The sequence below is a fragment of the Trachurus trachurus genome, assembly GCF_905171665.1.
Source record: "Trachurus trachurus genome assembly, chromosome: 4".
NCBI classification, from domain to species: domain Eukaryota; kingdom Metazoa; phylum Chordata; class Actinopteri; order Carangiformes; family Carangidae; genus Trachurus; species Trachurus trachurus.
Genome location: NC_139898.1, coordinates 18,033,243 through 18,043,810, shown reverse-complemented (window position 1 = coordinate 18,043,810; position 10,568 = coordinate 18,033,243). Strand labels below are relative to the sequence as shown.

The window sequence follows — 10,568 nt, the reverse complement described above, 5'->3', positions numbered from 1 at the left end:
GTGTCTCACCTGGCAGGTAAAGAGACGAGCGCAGCTGTCTATGAACTGTAGCTCACCGTGTCGAGACATGAAGACACACCCACTTGTTTGAGAGAGAGAGAGAGTGTGGGAGAGAGAGAAAGAGTGCCAACTACCCTCTCCATATGTTTCTCTCTATCCAGGTTCAAACTTGATCTAAATGTAAATCCTACTGAGGGAAAATAAAACTCAGACTTTGAGAAAGAAAGTGCAACAGTCATCTTTAATCAGACACATTTCACGTTTTTTTTTTTTTTTTAATCTCACTCCCTCTTTCTCTCTCTTTCTCTCTCCCTCAGCTCGATAAAGCCTGGGGCGCATCTTCAGGAAAAACCGGTAGAGGTAGTCAGTGAACTATTTTGTCAGAAACTAAACTGATCCAACCTTCAACAGAGAAAAAGCAGGCTCTGTCTTCACTTTAATAGAGGGAATCATTACAGCCGTTACAAATTACTATACAGTATGTAACTGATTAAAGAATGAGAGAGGAAAGTGCTATAAACTACCATTGGCTTGATGTATGTAAGCATTAAGACCACATTTCCAGTTTTGCTGTGTAATCTGCAGCACCTACACTAATGCTCACTTTGTATGCCAGGAACTAATCCTGCACTGACAGGAGCTGCCACTTTTACCACACCTTCAGTCAGACACCGTCCTCTGAAAAATCAGAGCTTACTCTTCATTTTAACCAAACTCAAATTGTATCCAGCTTGCTTTTGCAGAAAAGTGAATTCAGATTATTTCATATTGGGTGGAAATTCATTATCAGATCATAAGAGACATGGCATTCACATTTTATTCATATGTGAGGTCATGTGTACAGACGACACCTTACTTATTCTTCTTTTTATTCCCCCTGCGTCAAAACCTCCTATATGAACTTATAAAGATGAAGAACCGGACTTTCTCAGCCCTTTAGTGTGTGACTGTCGCACTTTAAAGGTTAAAGAGGAGCTGCAAAAGGTGACAGCCACTGAATCTTGGCATGTGGACAAAGGCAAACATTCTCATCGTGGGGTGTAAAAATTAAACAGGCCGTTTGGCCCGAGGAGCTCTGTGCTGTGCCTGATGCAGGAATGACATCAGACTGGTTTGGAGCAGCACCTCGGCCCATGAGTGCAGGGAGTCACCTTTTGTATGTGTGCCAAGGCCGTCCTCAGGTGCTTTTGTTTGAGCTTGCACAAAAGGACTGAGTGCTACTGAATTTACTACACTGAATTTCCTCTACAACCCCATAACCCTAACCCTGGAAGTTGTAGTTAAATAAGTGGCAACAGAAAGTGTGTCATACACCCTCAAAAATCAAGATAGTGTATATGGAACATTATGACTCTCAAATGCTAATATAGGTATGATGCATTATATTTTGTGATTATACACAACACAACCAATGTACAATCAGCAGATCAGACATCCTAGGGGCAGTTTTCTTGGTTTCACCCACCTACAGTTGCATCTTTAACAACATTTTGACAGGAAAAATACAGGTGTAAATTTAAAAAAGAAAACGTATTGATTGAAGTTATATAGCTTTAGTTTGAGCATGCAGGTATTGTTCATGTTGTTCATGATGTTAAGTAACACTCATACTTTTCCCATTGCCCTGCCTTCTGAATAACCTTTCAGTAAGCAGTTGGTGTATAAGAGTGTTGTTGCATCATCTTGTCTGAGTTTAGCAGTGGTACAGAGATCCCAGGAGCACCTGCACATGTGGTGTGAATGTAGTCTAGAGCATCCTGAGCAGTCCGGCCATATTGCAGCATTACACGTAGTAAGTAGAACTCCAGAAAACATTCACATGTCTGATTTTACATATTGTTTTTGTTCATTGCTTTTTCACCCCAAACACCTTTCTCTGTCAGAATCCATCATGATGATTGGCCCTTTCCTTATCAATCTGTTTTAAGAAGACCGACAGATTGCTCAGTCAGTACAGTCGCTGTAGAGTGAGCTTAATCACCAAAAATCAAAAATGGACAATGTAAAAATGAATGAAATGTTTATGACACATCCTAAAGATAAGAGATTTGTGGCCAACTTCAGTTAATGACTATGATTAACTAGCTATATAAACTACTTACAGAAAGTCATGAACATGCACACACACATGCGATCATGCAGGGTTAGGGTTAGCACATACACAAGAATGGCTTTGTAACATAAGAAGTTGCTGAACCTTTGATAATGAGTTGGTACAGTATGCACATTGCACACCTAAAGGAATGTATCTGTAATTAATGCGTCTGTTTACGCCTTTGTTTGACAAGTCAAACCATCTGAGTGTGGGAAAGGCTTACCAGCAGACGATCCCCAGTGGGTTTTTTAAATTGTATTTATTTGATCATTCTTTTTTTTCTCTTTTTTCAAACAAGAGAGTCTCAATGGTAGAATACTGTATAAAGATTTACAATATAAAATTTTGATTAACAAAGTAACAACTTTGCGCAAAAAGAAGTAAACGGTTAAGCAAGTAAAAAGTAGTTTATTAATCCATTAGAGGTTAAATTGAATGTCACCACAACACTCAGCAGTCAACAACAATGTTCATAAAAAAAGTTTCCTTCTTACTCTCTTCTCCATGACCACCTCTAGTGAGTCAGGAGGCAAACCAATGATGGCTCCTCCAGCCCCAACAGCATAAAAAAGCACACTGGCTAGAAGACTTTGATAACACTCATTCAAGAGTGACCAACTGACAAATGACCAAAGCTTCCTGAGGAAAAACAGCCTGGACTGGGCCCAAAAGCGGTTAAAAAAAAGTCACAGTAATATTGATTAAACAGAAACTAAATATACAGTAAACAGTTACAAATGCAGAATATCAAATACTAAACAAGACAAAAGAAGATTAAAATGACAGTAAGAGTAAAAAATAAATATAAAATCAGCTGTATATGATTACTGACCGTCGGTATGTTATGTTATGTTATGTTATGTTATGTTATGTTATGTTATGTTATGTTATGTTATGTTATGTTATGTTATGTTATGTTATGTTATAGACCTCCGATTCTATACTTTCATTAACTGACTTTGTGTAGATTCGCAAAGATACAGCATGCCATACTATCTGTATATAAATTACATAATTTGCCTGTGATCATGGCTGGATTGTTACCTATAAACTATGCATTCTATATACTTTTAAAACCCGCAAATGAATGGGACGCTAAACTGTGAAGTGTATTTTGTGAAGCAGTGTTGTGGTTGTGGCCGTGTGCAGTCAGCTATACTATAGGACGTTTAATAAGTGTCTCAGTGTGTCTTCATTGACTTCTGCTGCTGGTGACTGCTTGTCTCAGTGTGGCCACTAGATGTCATCTTGCTCACATGTTTAACAGTATCAGATGCCTTCGCAGTTTTTTTAATAGCCTAGGCCTGTTGACTAAACTAATGTTGCAGCATTAGTAGATGTTCGCTGCAGCGCCTTTTGACAAATTTCATACCTTTTTTTCCTGCTGCGTAAAACAGTCTAACCTTTTGTCACAAATATTATATAAAGGCACATGACTTTAACCTACTTTCAACTCCCTCCTGTCTACTTAGCACTGTGGCTAAATAAATATTTGGGTGTAATTAACTCCAGTGGCTCGCCCCTATTCCCAGAACGGAGATTAGACTGTAGCTCCTCCACTATGGGTGCTTCCTTCTTTTGTGTGATGATGGAGAGCGTCAGGCAGCACTTGCAGGAAGCCATGTGGCCTACTGAGTTCCTGACAGGCCAGGGAGTGACAGGGCCTCAATTTTAGTCTCTGGTGGCATGACACGTCATTGAATTATGATAAGGACATATATTTACTGTAAATTAGTCAGGGCTGTTATTCTAAAATGAAACCTATTTCAGTTAAACTAGCGATGACTGCGCTGTGGACCCACTGGCCTCTATTTATAAGTTAGCAAGCCACCCTTTTTGTATCTTTGTGTTCACTGTGCCTGTGCCATCATCCACTTTTGCTGAATATATCAAAGCAGTTTTCTGTAAACAATTTGAATGTTTCACAAAAACACAACACCCATAAATGAACAGTCATGCTCCAATTCCCTAAATGGCAACTCAACTCCACAAGCAGAGTCTGAGAACAAGAGTGTATCTGTGTTGATATTTTACTTCCTGTATGGATGATAGAGTAGATATAACCTAAGAGGGAAAACTGGTTTGGTCGGCCATGCAATAAAATAAAAAGACCATTCAGTTGGCAGACACACAGGAGACGTCAAAACATTTCACAGCTCAGTGCAGAAAAATAATCAAACCTAACATATTCTGTGGAGCATGTACATCTCTTGCTTCAATATAGCCCCACTGCATAAAAAAGCAATGCACTAGCCTAAACGATTTAATATTAAACTGAAATAGTTGACCTCTAATTCCTCCTTGTCTCTATATACAACATCTAATGAACTGAGTTTTCTCCAATATTTTCCTGGTTAAAACGGTTTTCTTGGGAGTTGTTCCTCAGTCGATGTGAGGTTCTAAGGGCAGAGGATGTTGTAATGATGCTACTCTATGTAAAAAGCCCTTTGAGGCAAACTGTTTGTAAATATGGGCTATACAAATAAAGTTGCCTTGCCTTGCCTCAGCACTTCTAGCTCTGGATCTGCTAGCAAAAAAACTACAAAATAGAAATAGCACAACGGGAATAATAAGAATTTAAATTAATTATTATGAATTACATTATCACTATTTACATTTCCATGAAATTACCCAGTCCACTTTTATCCTTGTTCTAAGCGAAAAAGATTTCATCATTATAAGATGTGTAGCTCATCACACCACATGCAATACTACTGCACTCTTACAGTCAGATGTGTTATTAGAAATGGATTATGAAATCTATTATTAGTATCCTGTCATCCTTGGTGAGTGTGTTTGGGTGTTAAAGTTTGAGTTTTTCCCAGATGTATTCATCTCAGACTTTAACTGTCTAAAGGGAGTGGGTGTATCTGCTGATCAACCATCAGAATCACTGTCACATCCGCTATCTCGCCCATAATCTGACCTGTCACACACAGTGGCTCCTCCCCTGTTTTGAATCACACAATCCATGTGTCCTAAATGTTACAGACTGATTTGGACATCCAACACCTACACTTTGTGGCCTCTTCCCCTTTTGAGAGCACATGATATCTATTCTAAGGATCGCAGGAGTCTGCTTTTTCTGGCAGCTAAAAGGGAAGTGTGAAGACTTTATTTCCGGTTGCAAATGGTGAAACATTTAATGCCCATCACATGATTGCTCAAAATAAAACAAAGCAGTTTCCATTATGATGAGTGAGAGCATCTCTAATTATCTGGACTAACTAAGAAAAAACATGTAGTGCATCACTTCTCCTGTGCACTGTTGGTTAACATGATAAAGGCCCTGAGTTCAGATCCAGTGAGTCAGATGTTTTGGCAGGACTAATCTGGTCTGTTTGTGTAGCAATTTTGGTGAACTCCAGATTAAGTGAGTGTAAATGGTTGTTTATTTATATTTTTAAGCCCTCTGACAGTACCCCTTATCTAGTGTGTGAGCTGAGGTAGGTTCAAGATCCTCTAACCCTGCAAAAGAAAGGCAGGCAGAAGTCATTATTGTAAAATAAATAAATAGCCTAACATTAAATAATAAACAGCAATTAAATCATAAAATAATGAATAATAATTAATGAAAATTAGATTTCCTGCCCAGCAGTTCTATTGCATGCTCCAACTGAGGTATATTGGCCTTTAACCATTTGCATATGTGTTTCTTCATTTTTCTTCTAGATATTTGTGTTAAATTGTGTGTGTTTTTTTTCAACCTTTATTTTACCAGGAAAGTCCCTTGAGATTAAATCTCTTTTGCGAGGGAGACCTGGCTAAGAGAATGCACTGATACAGCATGGAAGCAGGTTACCTAACAATATAAACACTTACATATAATACAAACATATCATCATTCATAGCAGGTGCATTTTTCTGTTACTTTATGATTTATAAGGGTTTTGAATTCACCCATAGAGATGAAATTGGGCAATTGAAGTGTGTTCTGAGTGGTGTTCCAGGACCAAGGGGCAGCGTAGGAGAAGGCTTCCTTACCATGCTCAGTATGAGTCCTGGGAACTTTATACAACTTCCGTGTAGAGGAGCAATTATCATAGACACCAAACTCTTCCAAGTTCCTTGAATCCAAGTGAACGTTTGTATAAAATCTGAATACACCTTCTCCAGGTAGCGATTGGATATCACATTTGAGAAATTATTCAAAAAATGTGATTTTTGGATCATGGATAGAGAAATTGGCCATGACTGTTTTTTGCAAAGTAGAAAATCACACAAGACTGTCTACTACTAAAGAAAAAAGTTCTAACCCAAAACCTTAAGACCAAGTCTTCACCCTCAAAGAGCTGTGTTTGTTTCTACACTGATCCACATTTGTTACACATGTTGATCAGCACATTTTACAGATGCATCACAACTGTTTTACCATCTTTGTCACAGTTTTCCCACTATATCCTCCCCAGGATGTGAATCAGTTATTACGTGTGTAGGGGAGGAGACAGTACTCACTGCTGATTTACAATCACAGTATAGTTTCTGTGGGAGGACAAATTGTCATTGTCATTGAGAGATGACACATTTTTCATTTTCACCAACACATTCCTCCAGCACTGACCACGATGTAAGAGGAAATGTATTTCTAATAAGACCAAGGCCATGTGATTTAATGACCTTTTATTGCACATGTCTGTTTAGATGTGTTGTTGTGAACCATCTGCCTGCAGGCTGCAAACACACAACGGGAATTCCTTGAAGTTAACCTGCAGACCAGACAATAATTGTTAAATAAATGAACAAAATACATGTGAATGGTGTAAATGAAGGGACACCAAACAACTTTCTTGTGGTAAACTCAGAAAGGAGCTGTTACTTTAATCGCAACAAAATATTTTGGTTGTGGCTTAGTTCAGGAAAAGGGTGGACACTGATCCAATCTATCAGTTAAATGTGTTTATAAACTGGCATCCCCTTCACCAAATAAGGTCAAATAATTTGGTAATTGTCTGGGTAAAATGAGCACTGTTTGTTCACATAAACACAAGCTTGCTGTTGTAAATTGCTGGGGAATGGCATCACAATGAGCATGTTAAACATCACTCTGTTGGGTGAAAGACCTCCTCTTATGCTTTTGTCCCTTTGCCTCTTGTTTTTGTGGTTGTCGTTTCTTTATGTGTTGCTTTTACTGAGTGACTATTTAGAAAAATATCCAGATTTAGTTATCCAACTGCACTGTAATGTCAGACATCTAGGACTCTTTTATAGCAATGTGCCCATCAGTTCCACATGTGCATGTGTCTTAATGGCTTGTGGGTCACAAATGGAGCTGAGGCTGGCTATGAGATGGAGTCATGCAGAAACCGTTTACAAGACAGAGTCATGCAAACCACTGAGGCATTTTTATAAAGGGAGCATTTATTAAGAAATTAACTTTTAAAGCCAGATTATCACTAACCCACATGGAGAAATGTACCGGCTTGATTTTAATTGGTTTTTAAACAATTCTGTAAATTTAATCAAACACTAGCAGCTTACAGAATTGTCACTATACTTGTTGCTTTCTTTAAATCATAAGGTTCATTTTTAAAAGATTGTTTCTTTAACTGAAATGTATTAATTTTGAGGATTAACATTACATTATTTTGCAAGTCTTGCACTCAACCTAATTTATCTTGCATCCAAGTTGATTTTTCTTCAAATGGGTCTGTGGCCGTTTTTATTATCATTCATCAATTAGTCCGATGAGACTTCCTCGAAGACATTTCCCCATCATTAGCCAACAGTAAGGTGGAGTGGGACCTCTGGTGCGTCACGCCCCCAGCGCTTTAAATAGAGGCAGCAGCACGTATAACGGTTAACGGAGATCTCTTCACTCACACTTCAGGATCGCTATTACTTGCCCGCAAAGTTATAGGAACTCAATTTTCTCCGACGTCCAGTCTGCTGTTGTTTGGATACGATGTCGGGCTCGGGATTGCAGATGATCGGATTCGTCCTCTCTCTGGCAGGTCTTGGTGCCATTGTTGCCGCTACTTTTATGGTTGAATGGAAGCAGCAGATGCAGGGCCACACGCACTACGTCTATGACGGCTTGTGGATGGTTTGTAGCGGCAGCGAGAGAGTGACCTGCGAAATACACGAATCTCTCCTGGAGCTGCCAGGTAGGTTTGAGCGCGTCTCCATCTCCACCTCATCCGCTCTGATGTCTTCCTCTGAATAAGTTACTTTCATCAGTCTGAAGTGCATCTATGCCACATCAACTCTCCTCATCTGCTTCATGGCATCAGCTTGATACTCATATAAAGAATGTGGATTGTTATAGTGTTTTTGAGTTTGCAGTTCATCTATTTGCTTTGTTATTATTTTGTGTTGACAAGGGCAAACTATTTACTGTCTAGATGTCAATGTGATGTGAACACAACACTGCATCAGGTCACTGTACCGACATGTATCACTTCTCTTCCACTAGCTGAAGTCCAGGCCACCAGGGCAGTGATGCTGGTCAGCATCTTCCTCTCCACCGTGGCAGTGCTAGTCTCCACAGTGGGAATGAAGTGCACACGTTTCATGGAAGGCAGACCCGAGAGCAAATCCACAGCAGCCATGATCGGAGGAATCATATTCATGATTTCAGGTATAGGTTCAAGGCTGTAGCAGGATCTGGCAGGCTTTCACAAACACAAGACTTTCAGAACTGGCATGATAAGTCAGTTAAGAGATTGATTGATCAACTGTAAAAAGTAAAAAAAAAAAAAAAAAGATCAACATTAATTACTTATGTCTTATGTGATAATATCTTTACCCTTAAAGTGTTGGTTGGATAAAAATTGAGACCATCATCCTGAGCTTTAAGAAAAAACATTGAGGCATTTATGGTGGGAATAGCCAATAGATTTTTAACAGAATTTAAATGAGAACAACTGTGATGAGCAATTTTTTGTTCCAGGTTTTTGTGCCATCGTCATCACCTCCTGGTATGTCAAGATGATCGTCCAGTCCTTCTATGACTCCCATCACCATCTGCAAAGGTACAGTGTACACGCACGCACGCGCACGCACACACACACACACACACACACACACACACACACACACACACACAGATCTTGTTAATGTATCTAAATGTGTGTATATCTGTTATCCTGGCAGGTCTGAGTTTGGTAGGGCAGTGTTTGTCAGCTGGGCCGGTGGCCTCCTCAGTGTGGCTGGCGGTGCCTTCCTGAGCTGTCGGAGATGCTCGCGGTCCGAATCGTCCGAATCCATAAGCTCCAATCACCTCCTGTCCACCACCAAAGCCAAGTCCAACTACGTCTAGTCGATGGGCCGAGAGAGGGGCTGAAACAGTCCATCCATTGGGCCGACTTCTAGGAGGGGGAAACTTACCACTGTGAGATTGTTGTAAATATACTACCTACATCCAACCAGCCAGCAGTTTGGATCAGAACTAGGCCTACTCACAGGATCAGTCTGTATGACACGACTTTTTCCCCTGCTGTCAGGTGTAAGAATGTGAAATAACAAAAAATGATTGGTGTGTTTTTTTTCTTTTGTATTTCCATGTCCAGTTTAAACGCAATAAATTGTTTGTATATGTAGAATCAGTTTATCTTCACCACTACCAACGAAGAACACCTGTCTGAAAGGTTTACAGTGTGGCTGTAAAGCTTTTACGCTCTGTAGCCAGATTTCTGTATTTCTATCGTGTACATACTATCCTTTTACCTCTTTAGTTTCACACTGGTCTTAATATTTGTTTGTGTATATTATATGATTTAAGTTTTAAATTTGAAGTGTTTTAATGCCATAGGTTATTATTATTATTGTTGTTGTTTATGCATTATATCTTATGCCAATTTAAAAGTACATTGTACATTTTCAGAAAAAAATGTAATTTTGCTCAACTTGTGTAAATTGCAAATAAATCTTAATTGTTTTTGTATATAACTTTCAATTTATAATTTCAAACTAATGGTTACAAATAAAAAATGAGAAAAACAGACAAGAATTTCATTTCATAATTTTAAACAAAAGTTTTATCCAGCTCAAACCATATTTCCATGAAGATCATTCCTTACTCTTTAATTCTGATTCAAATGATGCTGTCAGTAACTCCCTTGCTTTCCATGAACATCTGTTTCTCATAATGAAGATTTACTATGGTTTTAAAAAGAACTCCAGCAGTTGAGTTTCAGCAAAACTTCAATGCATTATCACATTTTATATCAGTCCCACAATTAATTTTAATTGTTTTCACTTTAAATTATAAGACATTTAAATTTTCCATGATGTTGCATGAAAAGGCCTGCGGTGCTCTGTTAATGAGAGCTTTCCTGGAACTGAAACAGTTTCCTTCCTGTCTATCTACTGTCATTTTAAGTACTGTTGGCAGTAGTGGCATGGGCAATTAGTACCATGGAGAGTACATCATTCATTGGAAAAAGGAGGGAGCATTTCTGCATAAACCCTGATGTGTTTTTGATATCCTGGAGCAGAGAGACAGTGTTAATAGGAAACAAGACATTATATTGAA

At 38.8% G+C, this 10,568-nt stretch overlaps 1 protein-coding gene across 1 annotated transcript; it reads left to right on the top strand.

Moving 5' to 3' along the window:
* The first annotated feature begins 7,911 nt into the window (after positions 1–7,911).
* Positions 7,912–9,399, top strand: LOC310984483 (claudin-19-like). Its single transcript, XM_083969703.1, has 4 exons — positions 7,912–8,199; positions 8,508–8,672; positions 8,985–9,066; positions 9,188–9,399. Exons 1-4 carry the CDS (start codon positions 7,998–8,000, stop codon positions 9,351–9,353), a joined length of 615 nt encoding a protein of 204 aa, XP_083825829.1. The 5' UTR covers positions 7,912–7,997; the 3' UTR covers positions 9,354–9,399.
* Positions 9,400–10,568: the final 1,169 nt, after the last annotated feature.

What these genes read in the sequence shown, in the direction of transcription:
- LOC310984483 (XM_083969703.1), top strand. Translation starts at nt 7,998, where the DNA reads ATGTCGGGCTCGGGATTGCAGATGATCGGATTCGTCCTCTCTCTGGCA. An exon ending in ATCTCTCCTGGAGCTGCCAG is followed by an intron (nt 8,200 to 8,507) that starts GTAGGTTTGAGC and finishes CTCTTCCACTAG; the next exon opens with CTGAAGTCCAGGCCACCAGG. An exon ending in TCCCATCACCATCTGCAAAG is followed by an intron (nt 9,067 to 9,187) that starts GTACAGTGTACA and finishes TTATCCTGGCAG; the next exon opens with GTCTGAGTTTGGTAGGGCAG.